This window comes from Exophiala mesophila, assembly GCF_000836275.1.
Source record: "Exophiala mesophila strain CBS 40295 unplaced genomic scaffold supercont1.2, whole genome shotgun sequence".
NCBI classification, from domain to species: Eukaryota; Fungi; Ascomycota; class Eurotiomycetes; order Chaetothyriales; family Herpotrichiellaceae; genus Exophiala; species Exophiala mesophila.
Genome location: NW_015622505.1, coordinates 2418245 through 2440097, shown reverse-complemented (window position 1 = coordinate 2440097; position 21853 = coordinate 2418245). Strand labels below are relative to the sequence as shown.

The 21853-nt window shown below is 50.6% G+C and overlaps 7 protein-coding genes across 8 annotated transcripts; 1 reads left to right on the top strand and 6 right to left on the bottom strand.

The window, feature by feature from the left end:
• Positions 1–1785: 1785 nt before the first annotated feature.
• PV10_02694 (uncharacterized protein) lies at positions 1786–3201 on the bottom strand (the record flags this gene model as incomplete). The annotated part of the gene is made up of 3 exons (XM_016367041.1): positions 1786–2154; positions 2214–2790; positions 2909–3201. The coding sequence occupies 3 exons, from the start codon at positions 3199–3201 to the stop codon at positions 1786–1788; spliced, it is 1239 nt and encodes a 412-aa protein (XP_016226559.1).
• Positions 3202–3312: 111 nt separating this feature from the next.
• On the bottom strand, positions 3313–4184 carry PV10_02693 (uncharacterized protein; the record flags this gene model as incomplete). The annotated part of the gene is made up of 3 exons (XM_016367040.1): positions 3953–4184; positions 3466–3843; positions 3313–3429 (listed from the first exon to the last, which is right to left on the bottom strand). The coding sequence occupies exons 1-3, from the start codon at positions 4145–4147 to the stop codon at positions 3313–3315; spliced, it is 690 nt and encodes a 229-aa protein (XP_016226558.1). The 5' UTR covers positions 4148–4184.
• Positions 4185–9060: 4876 nt separating this feature from the next.
• PV10_02692 lies at positions 9061–11418 on the bottom strand. Of its 2 annotated transcripts, XM_016367039.1 has the most exons (3): positions 11101–11418; positions 10985–11046; positions 9061–10929 (listed from the first exon to the last, which is right to left on the bottom strand). In XM_016367039.1, the coding sequence occupies exons 1-3, from the start codon at positions 11303–11305 to the stop codon at positions 9166–9168; spliced, it is 2031 nt and encodes a 676-aa protein (XP_016226557.1). In that variant the 5' UTR covers positions 11306–11418; the 3' UTR covers positions 9061–9165. The 2 variants fall into 2 exon arrangements, with proteins under 2 accessions (XP_016226557.1, XP_016226556.1); XM_016367038.1 differs by having other exon boundaries at positions 10985–11418.
• Positions 11419–11887: 469 nt separating this feature from the next.
• Positions 11888–15484, bottom strand: PV10_02691 (uncharacterized protein). The gene is made up of 2 exons (XM_016367037.1): positions 13803–15484; positions 11888–13752 (listed from the first exon to the last, which is right to left on the bottom strand). The coding sequence occupies exons 1-2, from the start codon at positions 14821–14823 to the stop codon at positions 12278–12280; spliced, it is 2496 nt and encodes an 831-aa protein (XP_016226555.1). The 5' UTR covers positions 14824–15484; the 3' UTR covers positions 11888–12277.
• A 633-nt stretch (positions 15485–16117) lies between these two features.
• On the bottom strand, positions 16118–17454 carry PV10_02690 (signal peptidase complex catalytic subunit SEC11). The gene is made up of 2 exons (XM_016367036.1): positions 16966–17454; positions 16118–16908 (listed from the first exon to the last, which is right to left on the bottom strand). The coding sequence occupies exons 1-2, from the start codon at positions 17289–17291 to the stop codon at positions 16668–16670; spliced, it is 567 nt and encodes a 188-aa protein (XP_016226554.1). The 5' UTR covers positions 17292–17454; the 3' UTR covers positions 16118–16667.
• A 195-nt stretch (positions 17455–17649) lies between these two features.
• On the top strand, positions 17650–18669 carry PV10_02689 (uncharacterized protein; the record flags this gene model as incomplete). The annotated part of the gene is made up of 3 exons (XM_016367035.1): positions 17650–17853; positions 17912–18178; positions 18269–18669. The coding sequence occupies 3 exons, from the start codon at positions 17650–17652 to the stop codon at positions 18485–18487; spliced, it is 690 nt and encodes a 229-aa protein (XP_016226553.1). The 3' UTR covers positions 18488–18669.
• On the bottom strand, positions 18466–20979 carry PV10_02688 (uncharacterized protein). The gene is made up of 5 exons (XM_016367034.1): positions 20814–20979; positions 20684–20753; positions 20549–20629; positions 20144–20494; positions 18466–20094 (listed from the first exon to the last, which is right to left on the bottom strand). The coding sequence occupies exons 1-5, from the start codon at positions 20822–20824 to the stop codon at positions 19084–19086; spliced, it is 1524 nt and encodes a 507-aa protein (XP_016226552.1). The 5' UTR covers positions 20825–20979; the 3' UTR covers positions 18466–19083.
• Between the last annotated feature and the right edge of the window lie 874 nt (positions 20980–21853).

Here is a 21853-nt window from a genome sequence, read left to right as displayed (position 1 = left end):
ATACGAACACGGTTTTCTCACTGATCTCCTTTCGTGTCATTTCTGTCAGTGGCATAGGCACTAGCAAACATATGAGTGGAGTGGAGTGGAGTGGAGTCTGCTCGTCTCACACTCACGGAAAGTTCGAATATTCAACTGTAGCGAAATTACTCCGCCGTTATGTCTGGGAGATTTTGGCAAAGAGTACAGCAATTGCCAAGAGATCGTATTGCGGAAGAACGTTGTCCAAAGAATCGGGAAGATGTCGATCAAAGCGACCCAGCCAGATGCTTTGATATTTGGCGGACCTGACGCCTCAGTAACAACCAAGGTATTGTTGCAACTCAGACTGCAAGTAATATATGATCCAGGTGAAGGCTGTGAACCAGGTAGTTTCGAAACTGCAACCAAGTGGACATTGCGGTCGTCTACCTTGGTCTGCATGCTTATGCAAGCCGCAACTCCTACAATAGGACAGCTTACAAGATCACCTTCAATGGGGTGCATAAAAACAACCTGAGCGACTCATCGTGTGAAGATGATGTGGCCGGACTGCAGACCGAATTCAGCAGACCCCGACTCTAGAGAATGGACGGCAACGTACCCACTGTGGCTCTCGATAAAGGGTTCACCAGCTCTGCCACCAACATTCTTACTTCCCTACCTCTCGAGGAGGTACGCCATCGCAATAGAAAATCGGCATATTTGGTCAGTGGCATTCAAAGTCGAGCTTAACGCTAACCGGTACAAGTCACCTACCAGAGCAAAACTAATCCCTCACAATGTCTTCTCCAATCGAGTCGGTCATGTACAACTGAGGGTCCTGTCGGTGGGGTAGCGCTGTCGGCCAGCAGGAACGGTGAAGAATTGCCCCCGTATTTGGCGTGATGTGGACAAAACGTCGTAGTGACCTTTGTAGGTCCGATTACAGAATCATGTTTGATAGTAGCATGTATTCTATGCGGCCAATTGACACTCGACACCCCTCGCGCAAGTGCCATCACCAGTCTTGTGGCTTGTTAATAGTCGCATCAGGGGCGGGAGCCCTAGCTTGGTGGTTCGAGGTCTCATTTGCCAGCTAATATTGTGAGATTCTATACCTCCTTGGATTTGTTCTACGAATGCTCTGATCGCGTTACATGCTGCGCCATCGACAATTGATAAAAGAGGTTCCACTCAGCGATCACAGACTCTAACCCCTTATGAGTTCGGAGGGCTGATTCGATTCTCCTCGGACAGGCCATTTCTTCACTGTTTCGTTAACATTCGGTTTGCTATCAGCTAGGATGTCCGGGTTCAGGGGGACCGCAGGGACTCCACTCTGGCAATTCGTGTATATCAGCCGGGCCAGTTGACCCAGCTGGGGCACGGCAGACAGACCTCAGTGAACACTTGTTCAGAACCGCCCCTGACCGAACAATTAGCATGGACAATCTGAATGGCGTACTGGAAGTAAACGGCGTGTGTGTCATCCTTCTAGCAATACAACCACTATGACGCACTTCTTAAGGTATGAAGCAAGCTTATTCTGTCCATGGAATAGGTCTTGGTTAGATGACTGGCGGAAATGCTCTGGTAACTAAGACGACGGTGATGATGACGAAGATGATGGTGCTACGCTCGCATGTGACAATGTGCTCGCCGAGAATAGCCCACGTACCAGTCCATGGAATTTGCTGTTGTATGTCTTCTGGATTATTTTGAATAGCTTAGGAGCCCGGGATGTGAGACAAAAATGTTGGTCTGGATGTAAGCCACGGGAGTCGAAGAATGTATCTTCTTCTTTCCTCACTTGGCGACCTTGATTTATCTAGTTGGGCCCTGTTCACCTGGAATTCGCCCATTTCTCGTCTTGAATCGGCAACTAGTTTCACCGCACAAGCACTCCTTGTCCAAATGATTCCAATAGTCGTTGGAATAGTCCACCGTGATTTCGTCGCCCGCGAGGATACCCTTAGATACGAGTACGTGACGCTCAACACCGAGCCACGGAAAGCGCTCATACTGCGAGTTCGGCTGGCAAGAATGATTGATGAAGCGAGTATAGTTCCCCTTATGGCCCTGCCAAATCTGATATGTAGCAGCGGGCCCTGAGCATTGCATAACATCCAGGCGTCGAATGCCCTGCGTAATGACGCCAACGAATTCGCCGATGGCTGCACCTCGCTCGAACGGCTATTATTGTCTATTAGTGGCAATAGTAGTCGCCTGATAAGATAGGATAGGAGACTCACACAGCAAGCAAGGAGACCATTGTTCCTTCCGTCCTCCGTTCGGAAAACTTGTACCGGGCAGGGTTTCCGCAGGCCACTTCCGAACAAAGCCGGAAAGCAGAGGCATTCATTAGTGCTAACATCATTCGACTGGGTCGATCCGCATTTCTCGCACGAGAATTGTCTCGGTAACGTCCATTGAACATGCCTGTTTTCAGTCCGCGGATCTATCAAACCCCACGCCTGCTCATCAATGGTGCTGTCCTCTAAATGCTCGAACTTAAAGTCTGGCGTCCATTGGGAGTATGTATCTGCCAAAGGGATGGGCGGACTATCTTTGCTGACCACCCAGTCACAGGGATGTCCATGATAGACGCGAGTTGTCGGCTTCCCAATGATTGAGAGCAAGAGGCGCCATTCCGGATGGATCGTGTCGGCAGCAACCTCGAATCGTAAACGAAGTCTCTTGAGTGTCGCAATGTTCTGTGGACAGAATCCCAGACGATACTTGCAGAAGCGGTAGAGACCCATGCCTGCGAAGATCAGAGGAACCCAGCCACCAGCTTCTCGAATCGAGTCGTAGCCGCGCCATATCGCCCTTTGAATGCACTAGTCAGCATATTATAGGAGGCGAAAGAAGCCGCGAGGATAAATTAGAGCTAGAGTCCTTTTCGTCCGAAAGGAAGAAACTCAGGGGCACGATAGCACATGCTCACATTTTGTTCCGCAGCTCCTTCAAAGACCAACCGAAATCTTTGCATGCTTGTGCTTGCACGATCGCGCGGCCCTTAGTAAGTGATAGGTCTGGATCTTCTACCACAAGCTTCTGAACTTGCTCTTCGTAACACTGGATCCATTGAGCTTGGACGATGACTTCGAGCGATCTACAGCAGCGACTTGCTTGCGTAATTCTTCGACAGCAGACGTTCAGTTTTCGAAAATCCCCATCTCCAAGGATGGAAAGAACACCAGGAGCTCCATGTCTAGAATCGACATCACAAATAGACATTGTGGCTCCAGATTGGTTTACCTGGTGCCAGAGATTCAACTTCGTGAGGAACAAAATTAGTTTCAAACCCCACACATAACTCGATTATAACTGTCAGGCCAGTGACCTGAATCATCGGAAGGCCAAGATATCCGCGCCATCATCCTCTGGGGTTGAGTGCGATCGCAGGACATGGTTTGTTCCACGTTCTTCCGCGAAAGACACCAGTTCATCATTCGGGTGGCGAGACTAAGAGACAATGAATTGCAGAACATGCTCACTTACCGAGTCTGACGGATTTAATTCAGGGGTACCGTGGATCTGTTCCCAAATACCCACGATGAGGCGTTCGAAATGGGACATTTCCTGGTTGTAAATGATTGTTTGAGCATTTCGTTTAGGAAAGTGGCGGAAGTTACTAGTCAAGCGTCGTGATGTCTCCCTTTCGGGCGAGGCAACTCGAGTAGGAGGTGCAGGACGGGCCAACCGTAAGCCTCCGACAACTTTGCGCCGCTTGAGACGATAGGAATTTTGTAGGAGGCGGCTATCGTTAGAGAGTCGCCGTTGATGTTGGGTTTCTTGATCGCTGTGGTTCTGTTCTACATCTGTTCCACCTTCCACGCTGCCTCCCCTTCTCCGGAAGGAGGAAAGCTCGATTGTTGCCTTGGTCCTTAATCAGCGATCGACGAAGAACTTGCCCCCGGTATTACCCCTGGTAGATAGTCTTTTGGGGTGCAGTGATCAGAGAGACTATATGGAGCATCAGACTTACAAGCGTGGTTCGCTTAGCCTCCTTTTGCGCACCTTGTGCAGCCTCACTGTGGTCATGATCAAGACATGCCTCGAGGCGAAGCAGTGGGGTCCCGCTGTTTTGGTGTAAGGAAGATAGCGCATCATCGACGGCTTCGGCGAGAGGTGCTCGAATCCTCTCAAAGATATTGTCGTACAATTGTGAATTTAAAGCCATGGCCCAGTCGGCGCTTCTGAGAGAATCGAGTGTGTCGTAAGTAGATGGCGAGGGTAGAGACGAGAGGTGGACGGGGAATGGTTCCACCCACCGAGATTCCTGCGACACGGTTTACACAGCCGCCGCCATGACAAAAACTGCCAACGTCATTACGGGCGCTCTTTTTCTGCCCGGGCAGAAAAAGGTCATTTGCTAATCAGGCCAGGCCAGCCTGCAAATAGTGGGGTCCACTAGCCCGCCGCTGACATTTTCATCGCGTCGTGGTCGAAAATGAACTTCCATTTTCGATCAGAGGAGTTGATCCCATGTTCGACAGTTCTATCTCATTTAGCCACGCAAGCCCCAGTGTGCCAGCTGCTCAAGTGCATTTTTCCCCAACAAGTTGAGCGACTCCCGCTCTTCTCAGGCGTAGTCTAGGTTTTACAGCGCTCGCTTAGGGGAGATGTGCTGGCCCCTTTCAAAAACGTTCTTGCACAATTGCCCAGTCACGTCATGGTTCCGGGTTTAGATTGTTGCGGTCAACCTCGAGGGACGAGATCCATTCTCGCCCAAGGACCGCAACACCAAGATTAGAATTGCCTGTTGATCGAATGTCGTGTTGTAGATTTCTCTTCCTGTCTGCTCATGTCCCGTCCGCCTTGAAAGATTCAGAAGATCTTTGAGCTTGCTTGGTTGCACGATCTATACCTCCTCGCATGCCCTAGTCTGTGCCGCCCCTTCGAATAGCTCATTCGTAGGTGCCACAATCAGTGGCGAAAATCGCATGTGGAGCAGACTCACCCAGCCTGGCCAGATATGGGTCACCCTAGCGAGGATCGGCATTGGCAGAAGTTCAACGATTCCTCATACACATATATAAACAGGTGATTCCTTTCTTTGCAGTTTTCTGATTACACGGCGCTGTAACAACGGCGCGATCAAACACCATCCCCGGGTCTGACCCAATTTATCCTTCTGTTCTATCCCGATATCAACATAACCGGGCCGGACAGAGATCCTACAATGGAGACCCTGGATGAACCGTACAAATGGCGAGACGATCAAGGCCTCTTCAGCCGTCTTAAGCGCCCTGGCCGGGGAATGTATCACGATGTCCGTCGACGGCTTCCCTGCTATTGGAGCGACTTCAAAGATGGATTCGTTTATCGTGTCTTTGCCGGAACGGTTCGGATCTATTTCGTCAATCTGTTGCCAGCCTTGGCCTTTCAACTTGACATGCAACAGAATACAGACGGGTTTTTTGGAATCAACGAGGCTCTCCTCTCTTCGGCCCTTGCCGCGGCCGTCTTTAGCCTTCTTTCCTGCCAGCCATTGACGGTCGTTGGAGTGACGGGGTTGATCTCACTGTTCAACTATACGATCTATGATATCGTTAAAATCTACGATGTCACCCTGTATCCTCGTTTTCTTGTCTGGGTTGGTATCTGGTCCGCCATTTTCCACTGGTGCACCGCAATATTCAACCTCTGCGACTATATGCGCACGATTACCGACTTTTCGTCTCAAACGTTTGGCCTGTACGTCGGCACGATCTATGTCATCAAAGGCTGCGAAGAGCTCAGCATTGGATTTAACAATGGCAATATCACGAATGGCTTTGCTTCAGCATTGGTGGCAATTATATACTTCCTCACGGTCTATTTGCTGGAGCAAATCGGCCAAACAACCTATACGCGCGGGTGGCTGCGCACCATCCTTTCAGACTATGCCTATCCTTTGGCGACGATCTGGTGGACCGGCTTCACCCACTTTCCAGGGAACCTGGCGCACGCGGATTTCGAATACCTTCCGATCACTCGTGCTTTCTCTCCAACAGTCAATAGACCGTGGGTGGTGGATTTCTGGACATTGTCCGCAAAATGGGTCTTTGTTGCTGCCCCGTTCGGCTTCCTCATGACGCTCCTGTTCTACTATGATCACAATGTTTCCTCATTGACGGCGCAAGCCCGCAACTTTCCGCTGAAAAAGCCGGCCGGGTTTCACTGGGACTTCTTCTTGTTAGGATGCACCTGCTTCGTTGGTGGTATCTTGAATATACCGCTCCCTAATGGCCTTGTCCCACAAGCACCAGTTCACACCGACTCTCTTACATTTTATAAAGACGAACCCTACGTTATCGAGACGAAAGATGACACGGAGCCTACCATCATCCGCAAGGAGGCCGTGGCAGGCCATGTGGCGGAGCAGCGTATATCGCATGTCCTTATGGCCTTGGCACTTTTTGGAACCATGACCGGACCCCTACTGAAGGTCCTCTCTCTCATACCCCGTGCCATCATTAGTGGTGTCTTTTTCACCGTCGGGATGGGCAGTATCATGACGAACCCAATATTCACACATAAACTGGCCTTTCTCTTCCGGGATCCGACCTTTCAGCGTCCTTCAGATCCATTGAATTCGGTCCTCCGTCGCCAGATCTGGCATTACCTATTTTGGCAATTCCTGGGGTTCGCAGCCTCGGTCGCCATCAGCCAGACAATTGCTGCCATTGGATTTCCCATCTTGATTGTGGCGTTGATCCCGCTTCGCTGGAAAATCTTGCCTCATCTGTTCACCTGCCATGAATTGGAAGTTATGGACTGCCTCACCGCCACTGGCGACAATGTTTTAGCTTCTTTGGGTGGGATGCCGGAGATGCCAGAGGTACGAATGAGTAGATTGAAACGCGAGGGTCTCGGTGACGATGTTGAGCCAGGATATGCAGGTCTCGGTGGTGGAATGATCCAAGACAGGGAGGATGACTTGCGAAAAAGGGAACGAGAAAAGAACAGCCGCCAAATATCGGGTCTCGGTTACGATGGTGGAGCTATCACAAGAAGGAGATCGAGCGTGGCATCGACTCAACCCTCCGAAAGCCGTTTTCGGCTCTCGAATGATTTTGATTTGTGCCAGACGCCCACCCACGCCGTCCGGCGCATCTCATCTACCCAATCGAGAAGCCGTTCCGACAAACAAGAGAAAACGTCGTCGCTCAGCGGAGTTCCAGATAGCGGTACTACACTTCATAGAACTGCATCTACTACTGGTGAGAGTGTGAGGGCGGGCAGAGGTGAACGGCCTGGAGCGCCGAGGGAACTCCATGAGTTGCGGCGCCTTCATTCTGCTTTAGAAGATGCTGTTGCCGAAGATAGTGATTCTACATGATTGCAAACGGAAGGCATATCACTGTCGTTGGATTTGCCAGCCATGGGAAGAAGCGATCCGAGCAAAAAATGGCTTATTCTAGGGGGGAAATGGCCTCTCTAATGAGATAATGGACGTACACGAGAACGAACTCATAAGCATTGAATGGGTAAAGAATCACCCAATGTCATTGTCTATCTAGTAGCTAAAAGAGAGAGGAGGAGGAGGAGGAGGAGGAGGAAGAGGGAGAAAACCTCTTCCCAGGCTAGATAGAGGCAGGGGCGAAGCATATTTGGACCTTGGTATAGACTTTAGGAAGGAGACAAGGAGCTCAGCTCCTGCCAATAGTAATTACTGGAATACTAGTAGCAAGAGTAAAGAAAAATGGAGGGTAGAGCAGCAGAAGGGCCGGGAAGAAAAGAAGTGTTAGGAGAAGAGGGTGTCAGCTGAGCACAAGTATTCACCATTTCTTGCGGTAGTCCAATGGCCTGTGCGACTGGTTGAAGGTGCTCGGGACGGATATCTCGAGAGCTTTCACATCGTCGCCTCTGAAGCGAGACTGACATCTGATTCGACTGGGATAATTTGCGCGAATATCTCAAAATACTTCAGAACCTCATTGATGGAGAGGTTGCCAAGGCGCTAACTTCTCTCGACTGAGTCTAGAGCAGTCCACGTGACCTGCGCCTGGCACCATCCCACTCATACACTACGGATATATAGGTGCCAAGCAAGCAATTTTAGGCATAAAACCTAGTTGCTTAAGAGACTTTAGTCTATACTACCTTGAAACTTAGCTATAGACCTAAGGAGTAAGCTCTTTGTATAACTTTGGTGTGTCACCGACGCCAATCCAATCGGAGTGTCAGTGATGTCGTGTATCATTGGACATGTGACGTTACAAGGCTGAACCTCAGGTCTGTCAAACGAAGTACAAGTCGGTCAAGAATATTAGGATCAAATCACATTGCTCTAAAAGTTCCTTGAGATCACTTCCTGAGTTCCGCTCTCACTATCTCTGTCGCTCTCTCCCCATCATTCTTACCTCGTTGTCCTTGATTCTTCTCATCTCTCCCTCTTTTCCCATGATACTCCTCCCTAGACACTCAACAAAACCCATCAGTAAGGTATTTCTTTCACACATGGATAGAGAGTAACAACAAAAGAGTTAAACCGGGCCCCCCTTTTGTTTCTTTTTGAAACTTACATCTTTTTCCCTCTACCCGCCTCTGTCGCTTTCCCTTCTAAACGATCTAATGATTCTTCAATCAATCTGTAGACACATGTATGCCCAAGGGGGCGGGAGAATTAGTCTATTCCTTTTGGACTTGATATAACATGGATGGATGGATGGATGGATGGGAGAGGCTGTTTCCAGAAGGATAGTTTCACGGATCCCCATTTTGGGAGAATGGGAATATCTGTTCGTCTTACCCGATATGTCCTCGAAGCGTGCCTTCCAACTCGTCCATACGCGCTTCGTGTTCCTCGTAGTTGAATTGGTGCCAATTGCGGAGATGGTAGGTTGCTGTACCCACGGCGCTGAGGTTGGTGAGGAGAGAGAAGAGTGGGAAGAGGCGATGCTGCGACAGTGATGCCATTGTCGAGATACTTTCGGTCGTTTTTCCAACAATTTCGATCATGGAGATTGTCAATAGATTAAACCAAGGAACTACAAGGAACTCGTACTCCGTTATCACAGTCAATTGCCTTTAATCGAATCGTCATAGACCTGACTACACCGCGGCTTTGAAGTATCAAGCAATAATTGAGGTCTGAACCCCACCAAGCAGTTACTCATCACATGACGCATTTCTTACTATCAATCATATAATACATGTCAAGTTTCTGTTGTCACAAGTCGTCTGTCGTCGACAATTTTCTTGCCAGGCATATCAATAGCTCTCCCACACTTGCTGGCCCATAGAGATGATACGATTAAACAGCTCGTCTCTTTGTACGATAGCCATCGCTCTGTAAGTCTTGCCATCGACAGTCTTGATCTCAATGCCATCCTTGACTTGTCGGCTTGTTGCCCAGCCGACCACAATTTTGCCTTTCCATCCCAGTCCGCCAATCTTCTTGACCTCAACAATGTCGGTGATTGCTGTGGCCCAAAGTGGATCTTCAGGCATTGTTTCGACGGCTTCATGCTGATCCAAATGGCGAGTGAAATAGACGCACGGTGAGGCAGGCCGATTACCACTCGCGGGTGACACCGAGCTGTCGACATATACCGCTCCCTTTTTCCCGTTGCATCTCGCCTTGAACTCGGTGGGACCTTCGACAGGCCGGGTTTTCTGTTCCGCCTTGGACGGCAGGACACCGAGTTTCTGCTTCGCATTTGTGGACCCCAAGGCAGCTTTGGCTGAGTCTGCCGTTAATTTTGTCTCGACTGCACCGGCGGTGGTGTGTTTGAAGGCCGAAAGAACCTTTGCACCAATACCACCCTTTTTCTTTGGTGTGGAAGTTTGAGGTGCGTCTTCCGAGCTGGGGGGCGTATCGGGCGTGATTGCATCTTCAATCTCTGAGTGGGAAGCATCCAACCCAGCATCAGTAATCTCATCCTTGTCCACATCAGCGGGCTTATCCGGTGGTGGTAGATGCGAAGCTGGTGGAGGAGGAATTGGGGCGCGATTTGCTTCGCCAATGCGCAACAAAGTAACGGTGAGCTGAGCGTTGGTTGGAACACCTTTCAGTAGGGTATTGCGAATCTCGAGATACTTGGGCCAATCAGGGACGTTTTCATTGAGCCACTTGATTCCTTCTTGCATGAGAGGATCTGTGAAGAAGGCAAGACCCCCAATCAAAGTCGAAGTCTTCATGACCCATTGAGATTTGACGAAGAGGGAGATTAATAGAAGAGGAGCAAACAGGGCCCCGAGTTGGTAACGCTTGTTTGGTGAGAAAGGAGGAGTGGGAGAAAGTGCATTGGCGAAGCGCTCCCAGCCGTCGGCAATATCGCCTACGATATGCATGGCAGGTCGCATCTGCGCCCAGACAGCTTGCTCCATCGGTTGTTTGGTTTTGTCGTGTTCACCTTCTCCGCCTGCCGCAGATGAAGAGGCGTCAGCGGCGACATTAGCCATCTTGGTAGGATCCGGGACCGATTCATCCAGAGTCTTGCTACCGCCCTCTTCATCTGGAGAAGCTTGGTCGTGTTGACCGGCGGCACTGGAGATGGCGACTGAAGCCAAACCTGAAACCATGTTGCTGGCTTCTTGCTCAACTGCTTCACCTTTGTATTTCTCAGGGGCTCCAGTGACGCTGTCGTGACTGCCCAAAACACCTGCCTTTGGTTTCTGTATTCCACCACTCTTATGGCTGACGAGGGCCAAGGGCGCTGGAGGGAAGAGGATGTTACGTGATTGGGGCACGGTAATGAGGATAACGATTGTAGCGAGGACTGTAGGAACGATCATGTCGAAAAGCCATGCTAGAGCATAGGTAACGGCGAATGCAGAGGTGCGTCGTGGTTCTCGCCATGATCTCAGGCGTGCGATGTGCTTGCCGAAGCCGATCAAACCGACAATGACGGTCATGTATAGTCGCTCCAGATTGGATCGCAACTTGTCAGGAGAAAAGTCATCTTCGTCGGCAATGTTCAAATCCAGACCTCCGGGTGGAGCCACGGGGACCTTCTTGACATGGTACATTTGCTGGCCATGTCATGAGTACATTTTGTCATGGAAAGGAGACAGGAAATGAACTTGCCTTGTTGAATCTTCTGATCAAGGTCCACAGGTCATCGTTCGGTAGTCCGCCCACCAGAGTATCTACACCTACAGCGTTGGCTTGCCATCCTAGATTAGTGATGCGGTCCTCCTTACCGGCCTTCTGGGCTGCACCTAGGATTTCGTGTTCTCCGGTGGCCAACTGGTGACTGGTCGAGGTGTTCTGACCGAGGGGAGCCTTTTCGGTAGCTGTAATTGGCTTTGTTGCATCCGTGATACGCTTGCGAAATTCCGAGTTGGGATCCTCCTCTGGAGGAGGGGTGGCACCGCCATCGCGAAAGACATAGCCCGGCGCAGGCATGGTCGAGAGCCACACGGGCGAAGGAGACCTGGTTCAACGAGGAGATCAGTCGAGCGCAAGAAATGCTTGCTGTCCAAAGGAGGGTTTGGCCAGAGTTTGGGAGATGGGACAAGAGAAATTATGTCGTCGATGTAGAATTCTGAAGTATTTGTGACATCGTCTCAATGATCTGAGGAGTTGACGTCATGGGCGTTTGTTGCCAGCCAGGGAAGGCATGTGCGTCGTTGTGGTGGGGAGGGGGCACGGGCGCACCTGCCGCGAGTCCCCTCGTCCCCTTGCTTGGCCTGGTTTTTGTTGGCACTTGCCTGTTGAATTGTTTGCTGGTGGTTGCGCCTGCCTGTCGCCTGCCCGTCTGCCACTGGAGCCTGTGGTTCTTCAAGAGGCAGGAGCGGGTACAGCCTGATGGTGGCATTGGTGGTTGCGGCGCCACCCACGATGTCAACCTCCATTCTACACTGAAAATCCTCCCACCCACGGGTCAAGCAGTTGTTGTTTTGCTATGATCGGATCGGATCGTCATTTGCGGGCCAATGATTCATGGTCGTTAATCTTCGCCAGTTGGGAACAGTAGATTCTACCTGAGTCATGATCGAGATCCCACCTGATAGATTCTCAGTGGCTAGGCATACGCGTCGGCCTTATCTGGAAGTGAGTTGTGCCTCTGTGGGAATCAAGTTTTGGGTCGTGTGCATACAGTCGTTATGTCATGTACAGTCATGGCATGCCGCAAGGCTGAACAAAGAAGTCTCTAAATGTCAACACGTGTACGTCAAACATGAGCATGAGGCTGGGAACCAGACTGCTTTTCAGATGGCGACAAATCGTGCTGCCAAACCAAATCCACGTGCTTGATTGGAAGAATTTCAATAACATCCGTGACCCGACGGGCCTTTCCAAATTCCACCCCCCTTGGCATTTAAACCACGACGCCAAAAATATCCTCCTTCGTACCGAGAGATTGACCCTCATTGTCTATACCGTATAAAACGTGTCTGCCGGTTGCAGTGGACCGGCTTGAGCCATGCTGTATGGCTTCCCATGCACATAGCGGCTCTTCATGGGCTCTTCGTCGACTGCACAGTGCAGCTTCCCATCTCTTCCCTTGAACCACCCCAAGCCATACCTCTTATTCAGAGACTTTAATTTGATCTCCATCTGTTTGTTGTTGAGGGTTTCAGTGTCGATAAAGTCCTCCAACATGTTGCTGGCGTAGACAAAGGCCAACACGGCGGCAATGGTGGATGGCTCCCGTGGAAGAAACGGATGGCGCCGTCGAATATAAACCAACGTGGTCACAAAGATGACAAAGGCGAGGATCGAGACGGAAAGGGCAAGAGAGGCCCAAAAGGATACATAAGTTTCATCTCCGTCAGATGAGTCTCCGCCGCTGGTCGTCAGGAACTTTTGAGAATCGACCGAAAATGAACTGACAGTAACGGTGAGGACATCCAATAACACCGACGAGAACCCGACCAAGGCCACCAGGTAGTGGCGATTGAATAGGGCTTTGAAAGGTAATATGCCATATACCGTTGACTGATAGTCCAACGTCAAACTGTTTTCTGGCCTTGCATTGCCGTTGGAGAGGACGTAGAATGGTTCCATCAGTCGCACGTCGGTCTCAAAAGTATTGAACAACAGCTTCAGTAAAGTGGCTACCACAATTGGAAGCCACGGCGCACTGTTGGGAACCGCTCGAGCAGGCGTTAATGTGATGAGCGGAACACAAGCAAGACAAATTCCCATGAAAATCAGGAATGGTATGGCCCCGTTGGTGCGCAGTAGGTAGGGGTGCGGGCTGGTGAGCTTCTTCTCGCTGTCGAGAGACACTTCACTCGAGGCACTCCATTCACCTTGCCAGATTGAAGACTTGTACAACACATAGCGCCGGTGTTGCAGACGTTTGTGGATCTCACCCCGATTGGCTTCATCGAGTCCTGCAAAGTCCTGCAGGATGTGGGATTTGGTGGCCATGGATGCTATTCCCGCGATACCTTTGGGGTCACTCAAAAGGCCCGACTTTCTTCGAAGTTGAATGAAAAGAATTACTAGGACAATGGCCACCAAGACGTAGCTCGCCGAGAGCAGACGTGACCACACTCCGTCAATCCTGACCCAATACCGAGTCTCACCGTCCGGACAAGTCGAGTCGGGCTCTGTGCATTCGCCGTTGGTCTGAAAGTCAACCGATGGGTTCTGCAGAGCCGGAGCAAGCATTGAAGCCAGGATGTTCCCAGTGGTCGAAACCATCACGGCCCACTGCTTCAGGCGAAAAGCTTTGAAGGGAATAAAGTATTGAAACATGGTGAGATGGTCCAGGTTGAGACTGGCACCTGCTTTCGCGCCACCGGGCTGTGACAGTTGATAGAAGGGTTCCAAACGACGGATGTCAAAGTCCATGATGGAAAACATCACTGCATAGATGATGGTGATCATTGTGGGGAGATCTGTCAGGCGTTAGTTCTGCTCCACGGTTCAAAACTTGAGCATCACTCACACTTCCAGGCGAAAAAGTCAAGGGTGGACACCTCGCCCACCTCGTTGAAGGCCAGGATGCCACTCCCCTTCTCTGCAAGCTGGATCGACCTTTGGCAGAGAAACTCCTGAAAACCGGCGAGTCCAAGCGCGAGGACGAGGAGAGACAAAATGTATGGTGATCTCAGAGACCATGGTTTCCAATTAGGGATCTGGGGATCTTCGGGGAAGAAGTAGCTCTTGGTCGGGGGCTCGGGAGGGGAGTCTGCGACATCGGGCGTGGTGAAACTGCGAGTAACTCGATTGTCGTGATGGCCGCCCTCGAGGACACTCAAGTCGATAGCCTCCTCCACCTCGACGATGATATTCTTCTTCTGGGCCAAGTCCTGTCCGAGTTCTCTGACCGTGCGGGCGCGATCAATGCCAGTGCTGTCGGCGTTGGATGGCTCTGCTGAAGAGCGCCGTACGAGCTTAGTACGGTCGCGCCGTAATTGGACCCCGACATCTCTCATTCCCTCACCTAGTGAATGCTGCTTGTTAACAAATTCACGGAACTTGGGCTTGTCTCGGGCAGGCCCAGGGACATTATACTCTGTGTCTGGTTCCAGGGTGTCTGTCACCTGGCCACCAGACATATCGTTCATTTCCCAGCCTATTCCCGCGAGTGATGAGAGATCGACTTGTGGGGTCCCAAGGTCGCCATCGTCGTCCAACGACGCATACTCTTGCCCCTGTGAGCGTTTGACGCTGCGGGACATTGGGTTTCTGATGGTGATTTTGCGCAACACATTGGCGGTGGTCGATGTGGAGGCGCGCGGTCGTGGCTCCTTGAAAGGGGTGGCTGGCTCAAGAAAATTATAAGACTCGGAATCGTCATCAGCAATGAAGTTTCGCCGAGCATCGAATCTCTGCTGATATGGAGAAGGTTCCATGGCGGAAGCCACAGTAATCCTAGCAGGAGCCTTGGAGCTCAGGAGGCCGTCTTCGTCTGTGGCGGTGGAAGCCGGGTATGGGCGAGAATGACGCCAAGGGTCATGGTCCATAATAGCGGCTGTAAACCCAATCAAAGCGGTCAGCCAGATATGTGGTTGGTGAGATCAAGTGTGTCGAAAGTGGTTAACAATGACAACATGCTTGAGACCGAGGATTTGGCCAGAAATCGTTTCAAAGGGCCAGAAGGAATTCTGCAGAACAATAAGGATTGGCTCGTCTCGGGGTCAAGGGAACGCCACGATCTCTCCAGGTGATGTGAATTGGACAAGGAGAGAAGCAGGGGGTTGATTGAGGTTGGGATGGTGGTCGAGTGGCGCGCAGAACGATGGCGGCGACACGATAACAAGTGCCGGTAGGATCCAGGTGAGCGAATGCAGGAGATCTTCTAGACCTGAAACGAGAGGCGTCGACGACAAAACTAAGGGTGATAATCGACCTGATGGAGAGAGTGTGTCTGAGAATAGAATAAGGTAGAGAAAGTTGAGCGTGGAAGACGGAACTCGGTACTCTGTATCTAAACTAGTCGCGACATGGGAACACAAGGTTGGCGTAATCGTCAGGGCCAACGGCGATCAGGCTGAGACTGGATCTGGCTCTGGTACACGAACCAAGCTATCTTGTGGGAGGACTCGTATACGCGTGTGTAAGGAGATATGATGGTTCTGTGGAACAGGCGGAAGAAGATCAAGAAATCCTGCCGACGTCGATGCGTCTTGGATGATAAGGCGTCTCAGGTTGTTTCTGGAGCTAGTGAAAGGATGGATTGACGTCGACAGTAATAGTATGTACTTTTAATTTAGGCGAGTGAGAGAAAGCAGATTCGCCTTCAAGCTGGGTCGGAGGAAGTCCCAGATCCTCTTGAATGCTGGCTGCATTTACGATAGACAGCAGCACAGCCTGAGCATACTCCGTAGATGGAGTATCATCACCCGATGAACAACCCAGGGATGCCTGGGGGTCTCTGTCTCTGGTTGTCTGCCGCCCATTTGTAGTTACCCGGTGTTCCTAGGGTTCATCTGGTGTGTCTGCCAGCCACGCAGCCTTATTTGCGACAGACCCCCTCGATCCTCAGCTGAAGCAATTAAGCTCTACCAAGCCAATAAAGTCAAAGGCTGTTCGCTTAAGGCTGAAGCTATTCCTGCCTTGGGGGCGACCATCCATGGCCCCCCTATTCATTCGAACCTTTTGGCACCCATGGGCCGTGGCACCCTGGGAACTCGCCAACCATGTGCGTACGGATAAGTATAGGATTAGGCTCAGAGAGGTTGGTCACTGATTGAGTGATGATGAAGTGTTGATGATGCGATTGATGTTTCCCGGCCCGCATGTTGTCAGCCCTAACAACGGAGTTTGTTTCATGTACTCAGGGATCATATTCCCCATTACAACGGAATTGGAATAGATTGGCTGTCCAAAGGCTGTTCTTCCAAAGAGATGGATCTCAAGGAATTCTTCTTTCTTCAGACAATTCTGAACACCAGAGATGGATGCAGCTCCATGGGTCCTGATTGGTGACAATCATCAGGACTTGAGACCCGACACACGCTTCTCTTCTCGACTGGGCCAATCCTTCTAGGTGGCCTGGAACATGTCCAGCCCTTCAGCTCTGGGCAGAAGGGTGGTACGGGCGGCTATCTGCTCTATTTCTTGCGGCCCTTGGGCTGGAAGCAAGGCCAACAACGCCAACACTATGGGGGCCGATTCAGCTTTTCTAATAATGACCATCTACAACCCTAACGTCATGGGTCTTTCAGATGGCTGAGATCGCCTGATGTCATGATTCATGGCCCAGTTTAGCCCTTTTCATGACGGTCAGTACGAAACCGCCAGGCTCGTGGTGTTGTGATGCTGGAGGACATCAACCATGACCTAATTCTTTGACCACCACATCGGACTACTCTCGTTGGAGCATGACCATTAAGCCCATCAAGCCCAGCATCGCAGCCTTTAATCGAGGATGTTCACTGAGCATGATCGTCACATAGCCCACGCCTGGGACGTAGCCTCTCACACTTCCAATAATGTCCGCATTCCGGTCCAGGTAACTCTGCCCTTTTGCGTAGAGCTCCGTATCATCGGCAATGTTATTGTCACCCTTGGTCAGGAGTTTGGGTGAGGGAAGCGATATTGAACCACTGCAAGGACAGAACAACGTCAGTACCGATCATGTTCCCAAGCCACGGCGCACTTACCTCTCATCTGCCTCGACCGCCGCCACTGGAGCAAAACTCCTCACCACACGATGGACAATTGGGATATTCTTGCCCTTGACATTGTAGACCACGATTTCCCCAACTTCAGCCGTCTTGTCTCGATTCCACAGGAAGAGTAGATCCCCTCGTTGAAACGCAGGCTCCATTGACCCACTGAGGACGACAACGATCGGTGACGGTGAGTCGGCTATTACTGACAATGACTTCCATAACATAAAGGCTGTAGAAAGTACGAGGGCAAAGTTGAGGGCTTGTGAGAGGGATTGCCGAGGGTTCGAGATGTAGGGTGCAAGGAAGGCTAACATGTTGGCGGATGGGTCGCGCCTCGCGTCGACACTGGTTGGAGATGGTAGATCGAGTGAGGTTTAAATGAAAGTTACACCATGAGTAAGTCGAGAATGTCGTGATCTTCCTCCGATTTGTGTCTTCGATTGTAGTCGTCGAGGTCTACGACTGGATCATGTTGACTTCCATCCTGATATGACAGATTGTACATGGTTTCGAAACTGCCACATTTCCCCAAAAGTCATGTGAGCCCCGAAGTTCTCCCGAGACTTCTTCCTCCACCAAACTTCCTCTGACACGTGAGAGGCACTTCAAGCAATGCAAACCATTCCAGCCAAAGAAACAAAAAATCTTTCAAATATCCTCACACGCCTCGCAATGTCAATGACAACAGCCGAGTTGAAGCGTCTAGCTCATTCCGAGTACTGGGATGAACGATACGCCGAAGTCGGTCCCAATGAACAAGTGCACGAATGGTTCAGATCTTTCAGTGACCTCCAACCATTCCTCGACCAGCATCTTTTCCAAGTCCGAAAACCAGAGACGAGTCCAAGGATCCTGCATCTAGGATCAGGAGATAGCGTGAGTTTCTACATATTTACAACGCATCTCAAGACCTCAAAGCTGACCCATGTCACAGACAATACCAGAAGATTTAGCAAAATTAGGATATAAAAACCAGCTTTGCGTCGACTTCTCCACAGTTGTCGTACAAGCCATGTCTATTAAGCACCGGGATATCGAGGGCATTACCTGGAAGCAGGCTGACGTCCGTTGCATGAATCAAATCCCTTCGGAGTCCGTGGATGTTGCCTTTGACAAGGGAACTCTGGACGCCATGATCTATGGCAGTCCTTGGGACCCGCCTGATGAGGTTCTAGACAACACTGGTCGATATATTCGAGAGGTACGCTTTGTTTGAGACACCCGTATCTATCATATGAAGATTGCCTGCTTGATCATGGAAGAATTCTAACTCGATTTGCTGCTATTCCAGGTCTTTCGTGTCCTGAAACCCACCGGCACCTTTATCTACGTCTCATACCGCCAACCTCACTTTCTCAAACCTCTTCTCAACTGTCAAGGTGTTGAATGGGATATGAAGATTGATATTCTTGGTGGTTCTGGAAGTTCTTTCGATTACTCTGGTTTTGTCCTGAATAAAGTCCCACGAAAGTCAGCGGAACTCAAGACAGATAAAGTAGCCTCTGGCTGAATGTTGGCTGCTATGATCATGGTCTGTCTTATCGATATATGCTCACCACTTGAGATCGACGGCACCGAGATTTATACTGGCCACTATCCATGGATGTACGACGAAGCTCAGAGAACAGGCTCCAGCCGACGAAGGTCGATAAAGGAGCTGAAGGTCGGATAATCTACCCAGAACCACGTCTGGGAACTATCCCGCCAGGGTTATGGACCTCTTTCGTCCCCCCGGTCTCTGCAATTGCCGATGGAATGACCAATCGACGCAAACATCAACATCGCCGCCCACATTTGGATGACCCGTTTTTCGTCGCTAGAAGGTTTCTTCTCGTCCATCACAGACAAATGATTCGACGCATATGTGCAGAAGATATGCAATGGTCTGTGGACTGTATTTTGGCGCCAGATCTCAACACCCGTCTATCATGACTGTACAATGCTGCAAGTAATATATCTACCATTCCGATTGAGGACTCGCGAATTTCCGTCCTTGCCTGCAGTCGCAGTTCCACCGCTGGCATTCAACGACTCCTTTCCAGAGGTCTCAACTCGACCGCCCAACTCCGTCTTGCCGCCTGTCATCCTTCGGCCGGTCACGACACCCTAAGCGGGACGCTTGCCAAAGGCTTGAGCACCGTCCACCAGTCTTCGTTCAGTGTTTTGCCGTCCGTTGACGAAATCGGGATAGTTCAAGGTCAACTCGACTGTGCCGTTCAAGATGTTGTCGACGGCTTCCACACCCAGCATGAATGAGTGATCTTGGTTGCCCACCTCGTATCTCCACGAACCAAATCGGCCTCGACTGTAGATGCCCTTCTCTTGAAGAGCAGGGAGAAGCTCCTTCAGTACGCCCTCGCGCTCCAAGGTAGGTGTTGGATACCCGTGGTCAAAGCAACGATGATATGTGGAGACAATCTCATCTTCTGGTTTGAGCATGTCTGTGTTGACAAGGCCCTGGATGCAATCCTTCAGCAGTGTTTCGCGGTTGACGGGCTTCATGCTCGACTCCGACACTTCAAGCATGATCGACCAGTAGGGACCTTCCTTGGCGCTCATGCTCTGTCTTCGAGATCCGTTGGCAAGTTGCAAAGTCGGGAGTTTGACATCCTTTTGCGGCTGGTTGTATGGCGAGTAATTTGAGAAGATGGTTGCTCGGTAGAACGGACAGTTGTCTTCTGGGAAATACAGCCAACACTTGTCACCGATACGCTCAGGACGAGTACCACGAATACCAACACCAATGACATGTGTGCTGCTGTAAAATAGGCCTTTTGACAACTTGATGAGTTTGTCGTCTCCCATGGCCTCGACCAACGCATCGACAGCCATGGTGTTGACCAGTCTCTCATAGCCCACCGTGGTGCCATCTTCTAGTGTGACTTCTTTCTTGTCTGCGTCGACTTTCTTGACCGTGCCTTTCTTTCCAAAGCGCTTCTTCTTCTCGGGGAGAGTGTTGGCGACGGCGATCCAAATGCCTCCAGTACCGTCGCGAGCGGGGAATCTGAAGGTTGCGTTTGGTCCCCAGTTACCGGCGACTTTGTTGAGAATGACGTTCCTGGTGACCAATTTGGCGTCCGGGGCCGCCACACGCTCACCCAGCCATTGACATTGCATCTGTGTCTAGTTAGACGTGGTGGTGGGGAAAAGGTGCTGTTCGACTTACCTTGGTGGTAGGAACTGCCCAGACCTTGAAGTTGTATGGGCGCATAAAGATGTCGGCGACACCGATGCCGGTATTGCGAACAATCCATTCGTCAAAATCTTTGGGCTTTGTGTTGGCGACTCTTGCTTCCAGAGCAGCATCTATGATTCCATCGATACATTTGACCTGATCTTCCTTGGGCAAGATCGAAATGTTGTTTTGGAAGGGATAGGGCACCCAGAGCTCCTTGTACCGGACATAGGAGATTCTTTGATGTGTATACCAATCGTCTTCTTTGGGGAGGGCCTCGTCGATGCAGTCGTCGAAATATTTGTAGTGGGAGAAGATGACGTGGCCACCGACGTCGTAGAGCTGAAAAAGACACATCGTCAGCTGCTGTCACATGTCCGGGGGCGTTAAACGTACAAAGCCCTCCTTGGTGACATCGGTCGAGGCCAGACCACCAGGAGTTTCGTTCGAGTCAACGATCAGCCACGAGGCTGTGTCCTAGCTATTGTCAGTCCCTTTCTGGAGTATAGTGCTTGTGAATGGCAGACGCACAATCTGGTTGAGCCGTTTGGCGGCACCAAGGCCAGTTGGCCCTGCGCCAATGACCAGGACATCGACTGAACTATTTCCAGCGTTAGTTGGAGCTCAACCAGGTTAAGAGAGCGCAATTGGAGAGGTATACATGTCAGGCATCTTGTGAATGTGGAGAGCAAATGAACGAGTGGAATTTGGAAGACTGCAAGGCTGAGAAGAGGTCGGAAGACGTTTCTTGTATAGAAAGGTTGGATAAGTCTAAGTAGCAGTGGTGGTGACCCGTCGAGTTGTTTGGAGATGTGCCCCAAGACCCGCTTTCCAAAATTTCTTAGACGACAGCGCCGCGTTCGCGTTGGGGGCAAGTCTTCCCTATCAGAGTTACCTTGGCAGGCACCAGATCAGCCGTGTGGTATTGAACAAAGATCCTGGTTAAAGTGTTGCTACTATTTAATTAGTGACTTATCCCGCGACGGATAGAGCCTATGTGAACGCCTCCAGTTGCGACTCGAGGTTCCGAACTTTGCACTATTGACCTGATCCGATCCAGCGATTCCAAGCATGTCAACAGCCAACGGTTCACGTCACACTATAACAGTTACGCCTTTGGCCTTTGATCAAGTCTCGCTTAGTACTGTCCCCCTTTGTCGATGACATCTTGTGCAACCATACAAAAAAGGAGAGTCGATATTGAAAGGGGTTTCTACGTACAGTGTATGTCCACCCTACCATCACCATACCCTAAAGAACATAGACATGTGGTACACTCTCCAAAGCCTGGAAATGAAAACCACTCCTTATCGATTCCGTCAACTGAGGGGACATAATTTTCTACTTCCGTCTGAAACATTCCAACCAACCAAGCTTTCAGATCTCAGATATCCGAATCAAGAATGTCTAGATGTCTGCGTTCCACAAAATCGATCAAAAGCTGATAGCCCATCAAACTAAAACTTGTCTGCCGGCCACTACTTTCAGCCATGAAATAAGTTCTTGACCCGGGTATTTCCTTGGTTATAAGGCATGTAAGGCCAAAGAACTGGATAAGGGTGTGGAGAGTCGGGCTTCGAGACCCGTTTTAAGCTTCCGCGAGCCCTGTGTGGCTGCGCTGAATAGGCCTGGAGGAAGAGGCCATATATAGTCTAGATCTCAGCAAGACAATAGCTCGATTTGGGTTTGGAACGGCTCGAG

Coding starts and splice junctions, on each gene's coding strand:
- PV10_02692 (XM_016367038.1), bottom strand. CDS start 11,305: ATGCCTGCGCCGGGCTATGTCTTTCGCGATGGCGGTGCCACCCCTCCT. Junction 10,930..10,984: donor TGATCAGAAGATTCAACAAG/GCAAGTTCATTT, acceptor TGACATGGCCAG/CAAATGTACCATGTCAAGAA.
- PV10_02691 (XM_016367037.1), bottom strand. CDS start 14,823: ATGGACCATGACCCTTGGCGTCATTCTCGCCCATACCCGGCTTCCACC. Junction 13,753..13,802: donor TGACTTTTTCGCCTGGAAGT/GTGAGTGATGCT, acceptor AACGCCTGACAG/ATCTCCCCACAATGATCACC.
- PV10_02690 (XM_016367036.1), bottom strand. CDS start 17,291: ATGTTAGCCTTCCTTGCACCCTACATCTCGAACCCTCGGCAATCCCTC. Junction 16,909..16,965: donor GCGGTCGAGGCAGATGAGAG/GTAAGTGCGCCG, acceptor CTGTCCTTGCAG/TGGTTCAATATCGCTTCCCT.
- PV10_02688 (XM_016367034.1), bottom strand. Junction 20,630..20,683: donor CCAAACGGCTCAACCAGATT/GTGCGTCTGCCA, acceptor GACAATAGCTAG/GACACAGCCTCGTGGCTGAT. Junction 20,495..20,548: donor ATGTCACCAAGGAGGGCTTT/GTACGTTTAACG, acceptor TGTCTTTTTCAG/CTCTACGACGTCGGTGGCCA.